This window comes from Theropithecus gelada, chromosome 10 (genome assembly GCF_003255815.1).
Source record: "Theropithecus gelada isolate Dixy chromosome 10, Tgel_1.0, whole genome shotgun sequence".
Taxonomy (NCBI): domain Eukaryota; kingdom Metazoa; phylum Chordata; class Mammalia; order Primates; family Cercopithecidae; genus Theropithecus; species Theropithecus gelada.
Window position 1 is genome coordinate 13,882,383 of NC_037678.1, and position 20,514 is coordinate 13,902,896.

Sequence of the window (20,514 nt, forward strand, 5' to 3'; positions counted from 1 at the left end):
AGAAGAAGAAGAAGAAGAAGGAGGAGGAGGAGGAGGAGGAGGAGGAGGAGGAGGAGGAAGAGGAGGAGGAGGAGGAGGAGGGGGAGGACAAGGAGGAGGAGGAGGCCAATTTGGATGTAAAAGAGAGGAGGAGAAATGAGAGAAAACCCACACTTATTGAGTGCCTACTATGTGTCAGGCACTTCACATCTACCATTTAACCCTTACTGTGATCACTCCAGCCATTGTTCATCAAGTGTCTACTATGTATAAAGCTATACTCCAGGTCCCAAAGACATAACAGTGAACAAGACACAGCTGTTGACCTCAAAGAGCTTTCAAATCAGTGAAAGAGACAACACATACACAATTATGTGCTATATGTACGATGGTGGAGGTCTGAATAGGATGGGTGGCTTGGTGGTGAAAAGCAGGGAGAAGCTGGGAGGAGCTTCAGAAAGGAAGAGGCAGGTGCTAAAGTGCCCATTTAACATATGGTAAGACTGAGGCTCTAGGAACTTAACTTGTTTGGAGCTATGCCGTTACTGAGCTGAGTCAAGCTGTGCCCCAGGCCCATTCTCTCTCTGGTAGTCTCTGCACTGTCCATGCTGGAAGCCTAAAAGCTGTTGCTTTCCTCCCCCACCCCTTTCCCTTTTCTCAATGATCACCTGACCAGAAGATTAATCAAATGGTGCTAAAGCTGCAGCCACTGTCAGTGGCTAAGATATTAGCAGATTCTGTGGACAAACAGAAGCTTCTGAGCCTCTGTTACTGATTTTTTCTTTTGAGTAAAACCTTCAGAGGTTGGTCTGAAAGCGGGAGGGAGATGAGAAGAAGGGCTCTATCTGCAGTCTAAAGGGATTTTTGGACAGGTCAAAGACAACCAAGGTGACAGCAATAAGTGAGGGCAAGCCTCTTTGGCTCATGTGACTACCCCCAAGCATCTCTCCACTCCCCTCAAAAGGCCTAGCCTATCTTAGAGGATTTGGTGCCTGCCCCTCACCTTTGCTTCAAGGACAGAAGCCTTGAAAATCAGCCACCTGAGCCACTGGCTGAACTTGCTAGGTTCCCTGCTGTATGGGATCAGCAGATCTGCCCTCCCCATTCCAATACCCATCCCCATCCTCACAGGATAAGAAACCAAAGTGGAGAAGTCTTCAGTCTGCAAATAGAGCTCTTGCTGTACCCCAAAGGTACCTTAGCAGAGGTTGCAGAAACCTTGGTTCTGTTCTCCAGACACCAGGAACCTCTCCCAGATACCAGAAGCACAGCAACTGCCCCTCATAGGAGCCTTTCTGTTCTGAGAAAAGAACAGTGGTAGAAAGGAAATTTTGTGCTGGGCGAAGAAACAGGTAGTTTTTCTGTCAAAAAGAATACACTGATCGTACCTGCAGACCAACTCTGAGCTGAGAGAAGGAAGTTAGGCAATGGACTTTACACCAAAGAAAGACTGTTTTTAGTTCACTCATCTTTTATATACTCTCTGATAATCACCACATCACTGAGAAATTGTCAAGCAAATAATCTCAAGAAAAAAAGTAGAGGGAGAGAGAAGAAAGTATTGAATAATTGAGTTATGGGATTGAAACATCTCAACTCCCCCTGCCTCAATTGACTCATCATACTCACATCCTCTCCAGGGTCCCCCCCCCACCGACACACACATACACACACAAAATATCAAAAACATGCAAAAACATGCACCCCCATCATGCCTCATGTGCTCTCACTCACTTAACTATAAAAGTGATCAGAGAAAAAAATGTAATCTGTAGCAGCAGAAATTAATGTGCTTCTTTCTACCAGAGGTCACATTAAGGAAAAGTTGCACATAAGAGAAATGAGAGGCGACACTGTAATTAACCCACACACAATGATTCTTCTGAGGAAGAGGGGAGGGTTTCGGTGTTCCAGTGTTCATAAAAGGAAGATTTTTTATCTCTTCCAAACCAGTTTATGAATGACTTAGGATACTTAGAAGGATTCACATTTCACCCACTTCCCCTGAGAACATGTTTATCCCTGAAATGAAAATCATTACTCAAGCCCCAACTACAAGTCGCCCTTTTGCACCCTTTTCCACGAATAATCTTTCCAAAATGTCTGCTTGTAGAAGCAAGATTTGGAATTTCACGGAAAACTACAGAGACACAGACAGAGCAATGCACACCCCCTGGTAAGCCAGAGAGAGACAGAGAGGAGAGAGGAAAACCGAAAGAAGATACAGCTAACGGACCAACAAAATAAATCCCCAGCAAAGAAAAGTGAAAACAATGATTTAAAAAACACGTAAAGACGTGTTTGTAATTACCCGTCCAGGTTACATGCTCACCGCTTCCAGGCAGAGAAACGGCTCGTTGAAGTTTTGTGCCCGTCTGACTGTGATGGGAGGGTTGTATTTGAAGCTCTGGGCACGTAGAGATGGAATGAGAAGGAGGCTGAGCTGGAAGAAACACCAAGGGGGGAGGGAAGGGGAGAGAGAGAGAAAGAGAGAGAGAGAGAGAGTGTGTGTGTGTGTGAGAGAGAGAGAGAGAGGGAGAGGGAGAGAGCTATCTCTAGCTACGCCTTCCTCTAAGCCCCGGGAGCCCAGGAGAGCGCTCATTTTAGGATTTGGGAGAGGGGTAAAAAGAGGAAAGGCGGCCCCCGCTCTGCGCTGGCCTTGCTGCCCCGGGGAGGGAGGACTCTGGCCCGCGCCCCCCTCCTGGAGGGCGGCCCTGGGAGCCGGGGAGCGCGCGGAGCGGGCGGCGCAGGGAGCTGTCCGGTTCAGCACCACCCGTAATGCAGTAGGTGGGAGCGCCTCCGCGGGGGCCCAGCCGGCAGCGAGTGGGGGGCAGGCGTGCGGCCCACCCTGCAGCAAGACGCCGGCTCCCTCGTTTCCAGGAGCTTTGCAGATAGCGGGAGGGAAACCCGCCTCGATTCTCCGGGAGAAACCCCCTCTCTCCCCCACTTCGCCAACACTACCCCCGCCACCAACAACAATAAGCGCCACCGCCGCTCGTCCTGCCGCCGCCGCCGCCGCCGCCGCCGCGCCTGCCCGCCCTGCCGCCGCCGCCGCCGCCGCTGCCCGGGCAAAACCATGGAAAGCGAGACCCCCGCACCTGTGCAGCTGAGCTCAAGGGCTTACAGAATACTGGGAAGCCTGGTCTGAAACGAAAGCGCCGAGACCCCTCAAGGAAGAGAACTGGCGAAGCAAAGGATTTTCATGGCGCAGGCCGCAGAGCCGAGAACGAAGACCGAAGGTTGCATCTCGGCTCTTACAGTCTCTAACTGTCTAGGTCCCGACCATGAGAAATGGTGTTGAGAATTCGGCTGTTCCCTGGTTCACTGTGGAAGCCATCTCCAAATTAGCTATCACATATGGAAACTGGAGACCAGAATTTTAGAAAAAGAGATTAAGGCATCTCACTTGGGGGGGTGGGGGGTGTCTTTTTATTTTTTTTTTCTTTTTTTTTTAAAAAAAAAAAAAAACACTGCAACTGGAACAGTTTCTGATCTCAAAAGGCAAGCCTCTTCCCGTGTGATCTTTATAATTTACACTCTTTTCCGTGAGCTTTCTTACCTCCCTTTTTTTATAACTCTCCATATTCTCTATTCATACATATATCCATTATATTAGTAGTGGAATAATTTTTATTTTTATTTATTTTTTTTTTTTGGCTTTAGTACTTGCACCCTCACACACACTCTCCCGAGAACCAGAAGTCGGTTGGGTGTTTATATAATGAAGAATTATGGGGCTGTTTGATCGAGGTGTTCAAATGCTTTTAACCACCGTTGGTGCTTTCGCTGCCTTCAGCCTGATGACCATAGCTGTGGGAACCGACTATTGGCTCTACTCCAGAGGGGTTTGCAAGACCAAAAGTGTCAGTGAGAATGAAACCAGCAAAAAGAACGAGGAAGTTATGACCCATTCCGGATTATGGAGAACCTGCTGCCTAGAAGGTATTTGACTTCCCATCTCCTCCCCTCTCTCCACCCCACCCCTCCCTTTTCACTCCCCCCCCACCCTCCTCCAAATAAGTCCCCTTTACATTCCACCATTTTCTTAGTTCACTCCTTCCACCACCGATCAAGGTTGGTTGGGTTAGTTTCAGAGGAAAAAAAAAAATCAATAAGCAAAACCCATACTCTACTCCCTTGCCTCCACCACCCTCTTCCCCTCAAACATCCTCATTGGAATAATCTATGACATGGTGAAAATGACAAGAGATTGTCTTTAAAAGTCAAAGGTGTTCTGCCTGCTTTGGAGTCATTAGGATTTACCATCCGATTTAGCATTGCCATCTATGAGAGGGTAAAATAATTGCTTCTGTCTATGCTGTTTCTCTTTTCGCAATGAAGAATTCAAAAATGCTCTTCCCTTTTCCCTCCTCTTCTCCTTACTCTCCAAAAGTCCTAGATGCATCACCATCTGCAAATCTCCTTATTTAAAAAAAAGAATATGTTGTTTCTAAGAATCCTTATGTGGTAAATCCTAATTATTCCAGGATCTCAAGCTGAGTTCAAGAGCATTTCGTAATGTCTATGAGCCACACAGATCGTTCGAGGTGGCTGGCTGCGTGTGTGTATTTGTGTGTTTTAACGTTTGCAAAGTCTAAAAATACATACGTCTCTCACAGGAAACAAGCCCAAGTTCTAATAAACAGCAATTCACTTGCGGGTTAGGCTTCCACAGAGTGACATGTCTGTTAGCCAGAAGCTAGTAGAGTCAGCATTGCAGCCGGCTTGAGAATCAGACATTGTGCAGGCAGGCAGAGAGGGAGGGAGGCGAGGGCATGGGGAGGTTGAGGGGGGAGTGGGGGTGTCAGCTGTTTGCCTTGATCTTGCGGAGTGTTGAGGCATGTGTGTCTGTGCTGTGAGCACACGGGCTGCCACAGTGTAAAGGCTGGGGGATCAGGCTATGGATGAAGGCATGTACTTCTGGGACACATTAATAAGCACAGAAAAAAACTCCTGTGGGTCATCCAACCTGCATTTGGCAACAGACTTTAACATGAGGGACTGTATTTGAATGGCTATATATGTCTGTGTGTGCAAGCTACAGCCACCCATAGAAAGACGAGCACAGAGAGATACATATGCTTCCGTGTGGGGGAAAAAAAGGCTTATGTGCTTTGCTTCTGATATGAACCAATACTGGAGGCCATCTGAGGCAGCGTCGGGAAGCAGGGACTGCAGGATTGTTTGTTAAGCTCAACATGGGATGGTGATGCAAAGAGTTGAGACCAGGGGATGGGGGAGAAGAGAGAGAAATGGATGGGTGAGGGAGAAACTGATGTGGCCCCAGGGTCTAACCCAAACTGAGCAAAAGCCACTCTTTGGGAAATGATTACATCTGGGAAAGAGCACAAATCCCATGCCCCCCTCCCAACATTCTTGGTGCAAACGGTTGAGTGATGGCTGAACATGTTTTGAATAGCTAAGTGACTTCATTGAGCGATGGTCTATTTGACGCATACTGCATTTGGTGCCCTTTCTCAATCCAAACTGCTGCCTTTAACATATTCTGCAGAGGAGCTCTATGCTGAATACTATATGTTCTTCCCCAGCCAGAGAATCAATATCAAGAAATTAATAGGGACTGTTTTAAACACACACACACACACACACCCTCCTTAAAAAAATGAAAAGCCTTTCATACAGCTAGTCATTAACAGTGGGAAGACTTCCATTTAATTAAACATTTATGACAGACTTTTATTCCAAAAGAGAAGAAAAGCAAAGTGAATGAGGACCGCTTTAGGGAAATGATCATAGTGACAATTTGCTTTCCTTGGATTTTAGTTAGATGGATGAAGGGAGATAGGTAGCCAAGAGACTAGAGGAGAGACAAGACATTGTTTTAGTGTAAATACACCCAGAAATGGGTGGGTTGGCATAAATATACTTTTCTAAATCTGCGTTTTATTTCCAAATTCTTAATATTGTGATCTTTTAAACATTGTGTAATTCCCAGAAGGCAAACAGACTAGAGGCAGTTTTATATCACCCATGCATTAAGAAGGCTTAAGTATTTTCATTAAAATTCCATCTATTTGATGTCCACATCCCCAAATGTGCTGCCCACCCTCTTCAACTTTCTCTCCAAGCTGCACACTCCCTCTCTCCCTGAATCGTCTGTAAAGGGTTAGAATTGCAACACTTCCCAAGGATTGTGTGATGCGCACAGGCACTGTGGGTTGGGCCACACTCCCCAGCAGGGCCTCGCTGCCCCAGGGCAGTACTGTGGGGCCCTGCCAGGCTCTCCTCAGGGATGATACTCCCTTTCCACTTGTAGCCATGGCCGGGGCAGGAAGGGCTGGAGCTCCGGGCCTGCTTTTGACCTGGCCTTTAATTTCCAAAGCCTCTGTCAACTGGAGCTTTGCAGGCCTGGGACCACCTTAGGAAGATGGGCCTTGGCCACTTAGCAAATGGTTTGGAGACTGTAAGCCTCTTATTTTCAAAGACTGCACTGATCTCCAAAGGCTGTAAGTTCAGTTGTTTCTGGAAGTTGGCATAGACAGTCCTTGGGGGCTGGCAGTGTGCTTGCTTTTATGAGCACTCACGATGGGGGTGCTTTCTATGGAGATCAAGTTGTTAGTGCTTTGGGTTCCCTCAACTTGTGTTTTTTTGTGTGTGTGAAAAATTGGACTTTCAAAAAAGATCCCCCCACCCCCTACCCCTTAACCACTTGATCTGTGTTTTCTGCCCAATCTGGAGAAGTTGCAAACAGAATTCACGTCGTCTTTCTAAGATGCCGCTAATGACTCCAGATGAAAAACTACCCTGTCGTCCTCTGATCTCTTTTGCTCTCTGGTTTTCATTAGTGCTTTTTGTCTCCCGAAGTGATTATTTTTGTTCACCTCTTGATGAAAATAAGAATAGGAAAAAAAAGTCCTTGCCTCTAAGGCTGCTTTTGAAATTAACTAGTCTGCTGAAGAATGAGAAGAGACATGACCACCTGTTAGGGACAGGCACAGGGGGAGGGGGAGAAGGGCCAGGGGAAAAACCACCACCCTTATTTTCTCCCTCTGCAGACCGAAAAGTCTATGTGTGTGAACTTGAAATCCCTAGCAGGCTGGTGTCCTTAGGGGGATTTGAGGAGCGTGGGTGGGAGAGGACAGTGTCTATGTGGATACAGGTAGGTGGGGAGTGATAGAAGTTCGTGAACTTTTCAAGAAAGCTGAATTAAGAATCTCTGCATGGAGAGATGAATTGGCTCAGAGAATTATGCTCAGAGAAGAAGAGTTCAGTGAAATCTACAACAAGATGCTAAAACAGCTTGTTCAAGCAAGGTGTCTCGAGGCTGCCTGGTGACTTGCTGCTCAGGATATTAACCTCTGCTGTCACCTAAAGGAAACATCGTCTCCAGGGACAGCGAGAAATTCACTCTTGGTGCTTAGTCTCTCCTATGCCTTCCTCCCTTCTGTTCTGGCTCTGTGGCTCCCCCAAAGGATTTCCAGACCTGCAGAGGTCGAGCCAATAGCAGGCATAATGTGGTCTGTAGAGGAAGCACACTCCGTATTTTCTCTCCCCCTCTGTCCGTTTTGCCTTACTGTGAGGCAGAACAGAAATCTTACTCTCTGTCCAGGCTGTCAGATTCCCTCTGCTGAATATCTCAGCTCCTCATCCATCAGTGGCTTCTCCTGTCTTGCCCCCACCAGGATGCTTGCTCATGGGGGCTCTGCCAGCCACTCTACATCTTTGCTCTCTTTGAGCAAGAAGTATCTCAATGGTCCCAAATTGTCTTTTCCAAGTTCATGAAGGCCTGCGAGGTGATACAGTGCTCCACACTCAGCTCAGCCATGGGTCTCTTATTCTGCAGAAAAAGAAAAAGGATGCATCTTTTATTTTAGGAAAGCCAATAGCCTTTCCCAGACACGCTTGCTTTCTAGCATGGGTGGGCTGAATTTGGAAGCTACTAACAGGTCTTCACACTGTGCAAGTATTGCTCCATAATTCCCAAGATAATTTGACTTTCTTTAGGTACTTTGCACACAGGAAGTGCATAAGAAATATTTATCAATGGATTGATGCAGAAATTCTTAAAATTACCGAGATGAATGCAAACATCATAAGGACATGTGACAACCAAGTGATCAAGAGAGAGAGAGAAAGAGGGAAGAGAGTGGCGAGAAAGGGAGAAGGAGAGAGGGAGAGAAAGGAGAGAGGGAGAGAAGCGGGTGCAGAAGTCAGAATGATTTGTTTGTTCTTCCTGGAACTTCGTTTTTTATAAGAATAATAATGAGTCATGAATTCACTATTATAAGATAAGTGAATTCAAAAGGAGTCAGTCATTGAGGTTGCACAGCTCCTAATTGGCTATAGTGAAGGCAAATTACTCAAGGAAAGGTAAAGAAAAACGATCCATGCACACAGCCTCTATAGGAAAGAAAAAAAAATAATCAATTGATTTTCTTCCCTTTTCTGCTTTTAAAGTATACCAAAGTTCAGTGTGAAATCAATATTCCCTAGAACAGATACCTCTAAGCAGAGAGGAGGCCTTAGAATGGCCCACCCCTGCTTAGCTCCAGTAGAACCTTCTACTCTTTCACAAACCTCCCATCCAATTCAAAGAACCCTGAAAACTTTCCCTCAGGCTTGGGTTCTAATCAGCAGCTTTTCCATACAGTGAGGCCTAGCATTCCCAGCCATTCTCGCCGTGTTAGCCAAACCTGACTTCTCTACCTGGAGTCCTGGTCAGTTCACACCACACTCCCTGCCCTTGCTTGCCCTTTCCGGGTGAACTGAATGAGGCTCACAGGAGTGAACAACACACCAAAGTCATGTAGCAGGCAGTGGCTGAGCCAGAACTTGAATCCAGTTCCTTATGACTCATCGAGCTACATTGTCCCCCTATCCCGTGCACTCTGAAAGCCTCCAGAGGGCTCTGGGCAGTAGACCCGAGCCAAGGTGGCCTCCCACTTATATTCACTAACAAGCACTGTTCTATCCAGTCTGCTTTTTGTTGAGCATCCCTCACTGAGCATTCAACCTGAGCATCTCAGGAAGAATGGGTCCCAACCCCGTCATTCCCCTGCATACCCCTCCCTCCTAGCTGCCATCTTGAGCCGCTTTGCACCTTTCAGGGTGACAATGACTGTGCCCTGGTCCACACCGCCTGTGAGCTGAGTAGCTGAGTCTAAGGAAATGCAGCAGTCAATTTCTAACCCCAAACTTCAGGCCACACTCACCATGTGCCTCTTTATTTTGTCCTTTCATTTCAGAGATGTCCTCAGTGTAAATGATCTGTGGGTTTATGTTTTCAAGCATTTTCAGAAAACAGCAAATGTACGTCCTATGTAACTCACCGAAGTTTTCAGATGAAGTTTTTGTGGTCTCATTGAAAGAACTGATGCCACACAGACCTGGGTTTGCTTCCTGCACTGCAGCCTTGTGTGATCTGGGGCAAGTTACTCAACCCCTCTAACCCTCAAATTCCTTATCTGGAAAAAAAGGAGGCATAATCTCCTCCTCAAAGGGCAGTTGCTGGCTTAGGGATTACATGAGTGGATGTCTGTCCTCCCTTTTCTCAGACCACCTTATTTGAAATTGCAATCAGCAATCTCCACCTACACTCCTCATCCATCCCCCTTTGCTGTTTCATTTTTACAGAGTGCTTACTGCCTTGTAGCACGCTCTGTCCTCTACTCATTATATGTGGTGTCTGTCTCTCACCACTAGACTGTCAGCTCCATGAGGGCAGGGATTTTCATCTGTTCTGCTCATTGCTGTGCCCACAGCAATCATGACAGTGCAAGAAGTCAATCTACCTTGTTAATAAATGAACCCATGACTACTGCCTGCTACAGTGTGGGTGTTCGGAAAGGGTGGTCCCTCCATACTGCCAAAGGATTATTTTTCCTGCATGGTGAGCTGTGGTGGCCAAAGCATTATTATTTTTTAACATTCTAAAAAATAAATAATGAACTCAATACAGAAGAAGGAGTGAGAGAAAAGATGGAGGGATAGAAGGAGGGAGAGAGAGATGGAGAGAAAGAGAGAGAGGGAGAATGACAGAATGCATAAAGGATAATAATAAAAAAGATAATGGAAACAAAAAGTGCTTGGAGAGAAAATAAATGCCTGCGAAGGAAGTGCCAGGGGTGCAAGTCCTCTAAATAGATCCTGGCCACACCTTCCTCCCTCCACACCATCTAAAGTGTCTGTCACAGATCCTGGGGGAGAGCTTCCCTTGAGTGCTCACTTTCAGGTCGAGAGGAGGAGAAGATATAGATCCAGACTGATAATGCAAGAAATATGTTATCAAAATGTAATATCTCCTTTTAACCTCAAATATAAGTATTTTGGTCAAAAACCCATATTCAAATGCAATAGGCATTGTAAGTTTCCACATTAGCTCGCAGCCAGAGATGGGGCAATTCCTTCACTCATTTATTTTATTGGTGAAATCTTTCATGAGCCCCTATAAAGCGTCAAGCACTAGGCCAGGAGGTGAGGACATCATAGGAAGCAGTGTCCTTCAGGGTCACTGCCCTTGGTGAACTCCGATTCACATCATTTGAATTCCAATTCACATAATCTCACATATATATAAATTACAGCTCTGATAAGCGCTATTCACAGGAGATGCATGAGATGTGAGCTCACAATACTGGGATTGTAGCTAACCAAGGAAGGCTTCCCTGAGGAGGTGAGATGGGAGTGAAGATCTGAAGGATGAATAGGAGTTAACCCAGGTGAAGAGAGGAAGAAAGCACGTTCCAGGTTGGAGGGCAGCATGTCCAGAGATGGGTGAGGAAGGAATGAGACTAGTACAGAGAGAACGCCAGGGTGGATAGGAAACTGAGAGGGGCCGGGGGTGGGGGAGTGGCAGGGAGGTGATGCTGGATGGGGCGGGAGGGGCAAGTGGAAGTGATCAGGAGCTAAAGGGCTTTGTTAGTCTTATTAAAGCATCGCGTTCTGTTGTTTTTTGGCTTCTCGCTTATAAGCTGTATGACCTTGGGTTAGTCGATTCTGTCTCTGTGACTTATACTTACTTTACAGAATGGGGATAAAAATATCTGCCTTTATAGTTGTTGTAAGGATTGGAGCAGCTGTTCCCTTTTTTTTTCCTTTCTTTCTTTCTGCCTTTTTTTTTTCTTTCTTTTTTTAAGAGACAGAGTCTCACTCTTTCACCCAGGCTAAAGTGCAGTGGCAGGATCGTAGCTCACTGCAGCCTTGAACTCCAGGGCTCAAGTGATTCTCCTGCCCCAGTCTTTGGAGTAGCTGAGATGACAGGCACAAGTCACTAGTCACCACACCTGGCTCATTTTTTTTTTTTTCTTTTTTAGAGACGGAGTCTAGCTCTGTTGCCCAGGCTAGAGTGCAATGGCGTGATCTCCACTCACTGCAAGCTCCTCCTCCTGGGTTCACGCCATTCTCCTGCCTCAGCCTCCCAAGTAGCTGGGACCACAGGAGCCTGCCACGGCGCCCAGCTATTTTTCTTTTTTTTTTTTTTCTTGTATTTTTAGTAGAGACGGGGTTTCACAGCGTTCGTCATGTTGGTCTCAATCTCCTGATCTCGTGATCCACCCGCCTCGGCCTCCCAAAGTGCTGGGATTGCAGGCGTGAGCCACCGCGTCCGACCCCACACCTGACTAATTTTTAAGTTTCTTCTAGAGATTGGGTGTCACTATGTTGGACAGGCTGGTCTCAAACTCCTGACCTCAAGTGATCCTCCGACCTCGACCTCCCAAAGTGCTGGGATTACAGGCGTGAGCCACCGTGCCCGGCTCCTTTCCTTCTTTGCCATGCTGCTTTTGCTTCCACACCGATCTGAATACAGTGGTTTCTTAGGCTTCTCAACTACCCATGACAGTTCAGAGAAGGGTGGAAATAGACTCAAATAACTTTCAATCAACTAAATTTAAAAATGTGTTGATAGTGGATGCCCACCCTGTGTGAAACTTAGGTAGGCAGTGGTGAACAAATTCCTAACCCTGCTTCCAAGACCCTCCAGGGGAGGCCTAGCAGGGACCCTAAAGAAAAAGAACCTTGCAAAACGGTGCTGTTTCATCCTAGACATTTGAGACAGCCCTATAGTGCCACCTCTTCTTATTACCCTCCCACAAATTCAGAGATTCTTGGCATCTTTTACAATCAGTTAGGATTATTGAGGATTTCAGTGGCAATTTGAATGAGGCTCAGTTATAACACCAGACTTTTTGAAAATAGGAATAAGAGAGATGTTAACTGTGCTCCCCAATGCTAGGAAATGCGTGTCACCAGCTGTGGGATTGCTGGTGAACTGCGATGGCCTAGCCAGTCCCCAGTCCTTTCTCCTGGGTACATAAAAGGCTTTATTCTCCCAGTTCCGTATTCGCTCAGTTCTAAGACACAGCTAATTGTAAAATGACTTATCTACCAAAAAACAGCCTTCAGGGCAGAGGGCGACAAATTTAATGTTCCACATTAATTATAAAATACACTCTAATTTCAAAAATCTTGCAACTTAAAATACATGCCTTAGAATCAAAAGAAGACGGTCAGCTATCTTGCTAGCAGGAAGAAACGTAGGCAGGGTGCTAAGAGAGCCCAGAGGATTTCTCCAGCATGCAGCTGGTGCCTGCCCCGTGACTCAGGAAGCAGCATAGAGCAGAATGTGGCCTTACCAGCAACTTGCTTGAGGAGCAAAAGGGTGATGGTTGCTCTTTTCCAACAACTGTTCCCGAGTTTTTGCCAGGTACTGTGTGGGACTCTAGGATAGAGTTGAAAGACTCAATCTCTGCCCTCAAGGAATTTAGTCTAGTAGAGGAGATACCCCAGGGGACAGACGATGATAACTGCAGAGCATGAAATGTACGTACAGGGGATTCTGGGAGCACAGGGATTGGGGAGGAAGGGATGCCAGGGAGGACTAAGTTCTCAAGGATGCAAAGTATGGGTGAGCAAGCTAAGGAAAGAAAGAGTACTTCAGACAGCAGGAACAGCATGTGCAGAAACAGATGCCCATGTGTTGGGCATTGGCAATGCCAATGGTCCCATGGAAGGTAGAAAGCAGAGAGGGATGAGGCTGGAAGGCAGCATAGATATGACCCCAAAGGCACAGAAATGCCTCACAGAGACATTTGTGTTTCAGCATGAAAGAAAAGGGAGGCCCAGAAAGGTAGGAAGCCAGGTAGGATCGTCACAACTGGCTTTTTGACTGTCTAGGTCACTGGTTGTTGAGGGCTTAATGGATGGGATGAGGAGTGGGTTGGGCTGGTGAGACTTGCTGAGCAGGTGACAAGGTGGTTGCAGTGACCAGGTGACTTGCACTAAGTTAGACGTAGTAAACAGAGAGTAAAGGGGAGAAGGGAGATTGTAAGCGATGTACAATAGAGAGACGTCCTGTCCCCCCTTCTCTTCTCACTTCCCAGCATAACAAGCATGACTGAACACATACTATGTGCTAGGCCCTGCCATTACAAATATGTGGCTACAGAAAGCCTCTATTCAAATATCACCTTCTCAAGGAGCCTTCCTGACCACCTTATCTACAGTAGCCCCCCCAGTCCTGTCCCCCTCTTTAACATTATTTTTCTTTTTTTTAGACAGAGTCTCGCTCTGTTGCCCAGGCTGGAGTGCAGTGGTGCAATCTCGGCTCACTGCAGCCTCCATCTCCTGGGTTCAGGCGATTCTTGTGCCTCAGCCTCCCGAGTAGCTGGGATTACAGGTGCATGCCACCATGCTTATCTAATTTTTGTATTTTTAGTAGAGACGGGGTTTTGTCATGTTGGCCAGGCTGGTCTTGAACTCCTGACCTCAGGCAAGCCACCCACCTTGGCCTCCCAAAGTGCTGGGATTACAGGCATGAGCCACTGCGCCTGGCTTCTTTTTTAATTTTCTGTTTTTATTTTTTTAGCACATACATGTTTCTGACCTGAGTCCCCCTGTAAGACTGGAAGCCCCATGAGGGCAGGGACAATGTCTGCCTTGTCCATCACCATCTCCCCAAAGTCTTGTCTAATGTCTGGCACTAAGAAAGTGCTTGGGAGCTAGGTGTCAAATGAACGAATAAAGAGATGGTGCCTGGCCTCAGGGAGTTGCCCACCTAGTGAAGGAGATGGGCTTTTAAATAAAAACTCCAGGCATCCATTGACCAGTCTTTTCTCCTAAGCTTGGCTGAAACCACATGCTGAAAAACCCTTGATAACAAGCAGGTGTTTCCCCTGCAACCTGGGAGGTCCTCTGGGGTGCCTCCTGGGCCCCAGCTTTGCCATAAAAGCTGATAAGTCACTGCCTGCTGGGAAGCAGTCATCTTTTCTCTCGATTGCAATCCTTGTTAGTTACCTCTGGGCCCAGAGGCACTTACTTAGCAGCCCTGGGTTTGCCTTTGCAGAGTGCCGTCCCACTATTGACATATTCATTCACTATATTCATTCACTCTCTCCTGAACTTCTTTGACCTTGGGTAGCCTTCCTTCTGCTAACAAGCATGCCAAGGATCAGGTACAAGATCCCAGGTGCACGGTTGCTGGAGCCTCGTTGTACGAAGAATCCACCCCTCGTTTTGCCAGCCCCTCCATCACGCAACTTCAATGGCCCAGTGCCAGCCTCTCTGACCTTGCACTAGGCAAAACTCACTGGCGACCAGCCACTGCCAACCCTTAGACCGATTCTTATCCCAGTTTTGCCCCATGGCTCTCCTCCTTCATTTTCTCTGCTTAAGGGATGTATGCACTCTTTTCTATCATATTTTCCCCCAACCTGGATCTCTCTATCTCTGATAAGAGACACATTTTATCCTTTCTCCTTCCTGATTTTTCCCTAGTGTTGATAGCGCTTGTCTCCAGTTTTCCTCCACCATGTTTGCAGAGTAGGTAATCCTGCAAAACAACTGTTCTGCCATAACTTCAGTACTAATACTAACAACAATAATAATAGGTAGTCATTCACTGAGCGTTTCCTTTGTGCTAAGCACTGTTTTAGATGCTCTCCAGAGGCTCTTATTTAATCTTCACAATTCTGAAGATATGTGCTGTGATACCCATTAACTCCATCTTAAGAGGCTCAGAGATGTTAAGTAACTTTCCCCAGGTCACACAGCAAATGGCAAAGCTGGGATTCCAACCCAAGCCTGTCCAACCTCAAAACCTGTGTACAGCCTTCTATGACACTAATTATATCTTTCATTTTCCATTGGCCCCCAAGTCTATAAATAAATTTCTTTCAGATGTTGAGGGCAATGCTGAACAGAAAGGCTGTTTGTACTCCTTGCATGATGAAGTCTTCAGCATTTTGAGCTTAGATTAGGATATGCTCCTTACCCAGGGCAGAGTGGGGAAAAGTTATGGGGCTGCCAGATTTCCTCACTGCTTTGAAAACAGACGGTCCTTCAAAACGCAAGGACATTGGTCTCCTTGCAGTTTGTGAAGGCGGAGAAGTGAATACAGATACTCCCTCTCCCCTGCCTTCTGCCAAAAGGCCCCTTTCCCAGCCACATCCTACTTTATCTCCAGGACTTAGTGAAGTTGTCACCTCTGTCTGCTGCCTCCCACCCTGCTCCCTCCCACCTGGGGTCAGCTCCCTCCAGATCCCAGCATCTAATACCTTTTATGTTGCTTGTTTCCATTCCTGTGTCTTCCTCTAGATCATGAGTTCCCTCATCTATTTCTTCAACAAAATTTACCAAGTTACTACCATGTACCAGGTGCTGTCTGAGGAATAGGTGTGAACAAGCATGAAGTGTTTAGGGGACCACTTGAGGTTTATACTATTGTGGGAGAACCAGGTACGGGAGAGGAGGTAGGGGAAGGTGTTAGTAACGAGGGATGAGACTGCACAGAGACCTCATCACAAAGGGATGATTATATGGTGAGATTGCTCAGCGTTTGTTGAATGAATGAGTGAGTGAATACAGAGAAAAAGCTTGACATGTGGGATTATGATGCATATTTAATGTCAGATTTTTCCCATCATCGTCATCATTGTTATAAAGATGCATTCTCTCCCAGCCAGGCCTGGAGTTCATGTCAGCTCACATCTGACAACCTGGGTTCAAATCCCACCCCTGTCACTTATGAGCTATGCTCCCTTGGACAAGGAATATAGCCTAAGTCTACTTTTCACGTGTAAAATGGGGATAATCATTGTGTCTCCCTCCCGAATTACTTGTGAAATTTTGGTGGGATGCTCCACATAGAGCGCTTACCGAGGCGCCGGCACACAGCGAACATTTGACAAATGTCGGGTGCTGTCATTACCAGTGGTGTGTTTATTATTTATGATGCTAGCAGTTGATTGGCAAGCGAGTTGTGCTTGGCCCTCAAATGTTCTACATATTGAAAACTTTCCCATAAAAATCCACATTTTTGGTTCCCTTGGGGAAAAAAAAAAAAAAGATTTGTGTAACCCTGGGCCCTATCCCTGCTTGGCAGCCATCAGCAAGATCTGGGCAGCAGATGTCTCTTCCGTGCGGCAGGTGCCTTGCACTTCCCCCCAAGTCCCCACCGCTCCCGAGTGTCTTACGTGGCTTACATGGCTGCTCCGCTCCACCATGCGTGGCCGTTGCCTGGCCTCTGTAGGCGTCCAAGTTTGCAAATCCTCCTCTACGCCTGTGGCAAATTAGAGGTAGAGTCTTTGTCTTTTGACAGTTGAAGACAGAACTAAAACGACACCAGTGCAGACAGGGTGTAGCAGCTCACACAGACAGAGGGAAGAAGAGAGCCATGCATCTGTAAATAAATGCATCACTATCCCACATTCCTGAGCAGGGCCTGCTGATAAGATTCAGGTGGAAAGCTAGCCTCATCTACTCCCTTTTAACAAACCTCCCCAGGGTGAGTTGTTGCTTTTAAAGAGAGAGATGCTCACCCATTTTAGGCCACCTTGGCAGCTTCCCTTTCAGAGGCTGACATTTTCTGACCTTGACCCCAGTTCGGGAAGCACACCCTGTTGGGGTGACCAGCCACGTGGCATGTTTTATTCAATAACTGAATGCCAGGTGCCAGGGCGACAGGCCACGCTGTTGGTGCTGGCTGCAGAGAGACGGGAGGGAGACCTGCTGCAGGACGGAGAGATTTACTACTTCTCATTTCTACCTTGGAAGGCTTCATGGAGAAGAGAGAAATTTTCGTTTTCTGGGGAGGAAAAATTGCCCAGTAATTGCCCAGAAAGAATAGTAACTGAAAGACCTGTCGTTTGAATCTCAGAGAATGGTCAGACCTGATTTAACTTGATAATTTTTGAATGTTTAATGTAAGCCAGGCTCTGTGCTAGTTCACAGATCACAGAAGCAAATCAGCTGCCAAAGGGAGTCTGCCCTTCCTCTTCCCGGTCTCTCTTGCCGATTTTAATTTCTTTGTTGGATTTTACGCTCTCTGAATTTGTTTGTCTACTGTATGTATTATTTCTGATTGGAATGTGAGTTCCATGAGACCAGGGTCCTTGTCTGTCTTATTGACTTGCCATAGCCCAGGGACTGAGAGCAGTGCCTGGCACACAGTAGGTGCTTAGTAAATGTTTTTTGGGTGAAAGAAGACCCACCCCTGCTCAGAAGGAGATCAAAGCCTAGAAGAGACAGGCAGACAGCAAAACCATTACCAGTGAGCTCAGGGACTCGATGAAGGCACAAGTAAAGGGGAGAAAAGAGAGCAACTTTATTTGAGGAGGTCAGGAAAGAGGTCCTAAAGGCTGGGCCCTCTGCAGTGGGTTCTGCAGGATGAATAGGAGTTCACCAACAGTAGAACAAAGGAGATAGGCCCAAAGCAGATGAAGAAAATGGAATCACCCAAGACTGTTCCCAAAAGGATGAGGTTAAGGAGAGAGCAGAGCACTTGGTCTAGAGCAGCACCTTCAAATTTTAATGTGTACACAGATCACCTGTGGATCTTGCTGAAATGCAGATACTGATCTGGGGCTCCAGGTGGGTGCTGAGACTCCGTTTCTGGTGCCCAGGTGAGGTTGATGCCACAGGTCTGCAGACCACAGTTTGAGATGCAAGGCTTCAGAGCATGACCAGCGGGTTCTGGCAGACAAGGATCTAAATCCCACCCCTGCCACTGGCGGGCTGGGCCTGTTTCTTTGCCTCTTCCATGAGGATAACCACCTTCTTCCCAGGCACCAAATAAATTCAGAGTGCAAAGACTTGGGAAAGCCATTAGTTCAGTCCCAGCACCTCTATCAGTCCATTTCATTTCAGCTACTTTTTTTTTTTTTTTTTTTTTGACAGGGTCTCACTCTGTCACCCAGGCTGTAATGCAGTGGTACAATCATGGGTCACTGCAGCCTCAAACTGCTTGGTTCCAGCGATCCTCCTACCTCAGCCTCATGAGTAGCTGGGACTACAGGTGTGCACTACCACACTGAGCTAATTTTTTTTTTTTTTTTTTTTTTTTTTAAGAGATGGGACCTTGCTATGTTGTCAAGCCTGGTCTCAAATTGCTGGGCTCAATCGATCCTCTCACTTCAATCTCCCAAAGTGCTGGGATTACAAGGCATGAGCCACTGCACCCACCCCATTTCAGCTAATATTATCATTTAAGGTTAAAGGAGGTGACCGGAGGTATAAGAAGAAACAGTGATTTTCCCCGAGAGCTACTGTTTGAAAGTCTTGCGTGTGCTGGGCCTTGGGCTGAGGACCATGTGTCTGTCACCTCCCCTAGCTGCATGGCACTCTATAACACGGGTGTTAGGATTCTCATTTTACCCATTAGGCAACAGTGGGAGTGCATGTTTCCCATTGCTGCTGTAATAAATTACATGAACTTGGTGCTTAAAACAACAAAAACCTATTATCTGACTGTTCTGGATGTTGGAAGTCTAACCTGGGTCTCACTGGGCTAGAATCAAGCTGTGGGCAGGGCTGTGTCCCTTCCGGAGGGCCTTGGAAGAATCTACTTGCTGGCCATTTCTAGCTCCTAGAGGCTGCCTCCTTCCCTGGCCTATAGCTGCTTCCTCTATCCTCAAAGCGAGAGTTGTTGAACAGAGTCCTTCTCGTGATTCTCCTGCTTCCCCGCTCACACCTAAGGGCCCTGGGGATTACCACGTGCCCACCCAGATAATCCAGGATAATCTCCCTCTCTTACAGTCTGCTGATTAGCAGCCTTAATTCCATCTGCAACCTTAATCCCTTTTCCCATGCAATGTGGTGCGCTCACAGGTTACAGGAATTGGGATGTGGGCATCTTTGGGAAGCTGCTATTCTGCCAACCACAGGGAATGACTACCCAAAGAACTCCCCTAATGCCACAAGCTCAGAACAGCACACCTGGAAAAGACTTTAGAGCTTGTACCAGGAAGGATTCAATTTGACCATAAGTCACAGAAAAATAAAACTAACAGTGGTTTAAATAAGACAAAGAGGTTGTTCACAACCTAGTGTCACAACCTTGGAACAGTACACCTGGAAGAGATTTTTAGAGATTGTATCAAGAAGGATTAGATCTGATGATAAGTAACAGAAAAATAAAATTAGCGGTGGCTTAAACAAAGCAAGAAGTTTCTTTCTTTCAAGTAAACAAATCTGGGGGTGTAAAGTACAAGGCTGGTCTGGAGGCTCCACAAACCGGTTAACAACGCAGACCCCTGCCCGCTCCCCACTCCATCATCCCCACAGTGGGCCCTTCAACCTCACAGTCAAGTAGGGCTGCCAGAGCTCAAGCCACTGCCTTCGCATCCCATGGATCAAGGTGGAGGATGGCACAAAAAGACAAGGGCAAAGGGCACCTGTCACCTGGCTCCTAAGGAGGCTTCCTGGAAGGTATCACACAACATTTTTGCCTTAGCTTCACTGGGCAGAAGTTTGCTACGTGACCATACATTAGCTATAGGGAAATCTGGAAAAGATAACCTTTATTCTAGGTGGCCACATGCCTGGAAGAAAACGAGTTTCTGTTGTTATGGGAAAAGGAGAGAGGGAAGTTAACTAGCGGCGACTCCACAGGGCTCATCTAGTCCAAATCCTCACCTTAACTTTGAAGAACATGAGGCCCAAAAAGGAAGGGACTTGGTTATGCCACGGAGTCAGCAAGTGGCAGTGCAGGGACTAGAACCCATGTGCCCGGGTCCCAGGCAGCAAGTAGTGTGGGGTCTCCAGCACCCGACACGGTGCCTAGCACGTAGTAGCAGCTCACTCATAATTGTGGGATGGAAGGCACTGTGCCATTCTACCACCGCAACATTCCCTCCGGGACACAGTCCCTGCTGCTGCCTCTCTGAGGGTGGATAAAATGCCTACCTCTGGGAGGCAGGACCATTGCGAGCCTGTGTCTGTTTATCCACCTTCCTCCCCATTACATCCCGGCTGATACCCTTAGGGGAGCTCTGGGCTCCCCTATCTGTCCCACAAAGTCTTCAAATCCAAGGGCCCTTCCGCATGAAAGAGCAGCAGGATTTGGCCAAAGAGAAGCCTGAAACAGCACCGAGAAAGGGAGGTTTTTCCTTCTTCTGGACTTGCTCTATGACAGGGTCATCTCCTTAGAGATGCGCCTTTATATCTGGGGAGGGTTGTGGCAGCGAGCTGTTGCTGTTGTCTCGGTATGCCTTGGTGTCCGTTTTGACATAGTGAAGGGATTAGACAGGGGCCCATCCATGCCAGGAGTGGTGGCCACTCTCCCCTTTCTCCTGCTGGCCT

The 20,514-nt window shown here is 47.1% G+C and overlaps 1 protein-coding gene across 1 annotated transcript in view; it reads left to right on the forward strand.

The window, feature by feature from the left end:
• The first annotated feature begins 2,726 nt into the window (after window positions 1-2,726).
• CACNG2 (calcium voltage-gated channel auxiliary subunit gamma 2) overlaps window positions 2,727-20,514 on the forward strand; it is a 142,527-nt gene continuing 124,739 nt past the window's right edge. Inside the window, exon 1 of the mRNA XM_025399742.1 lies at window positions 2,727-3,921. Within this exon, the coding sequence (XP_025255527.1) occupies window positions 3,711-3,921 (211 nt within the window). The 5' untranslated portion in view covers window positions 2,727-3,710. The remainder of the gene's footprint in view (window positions 3,922-20,514) is intronic.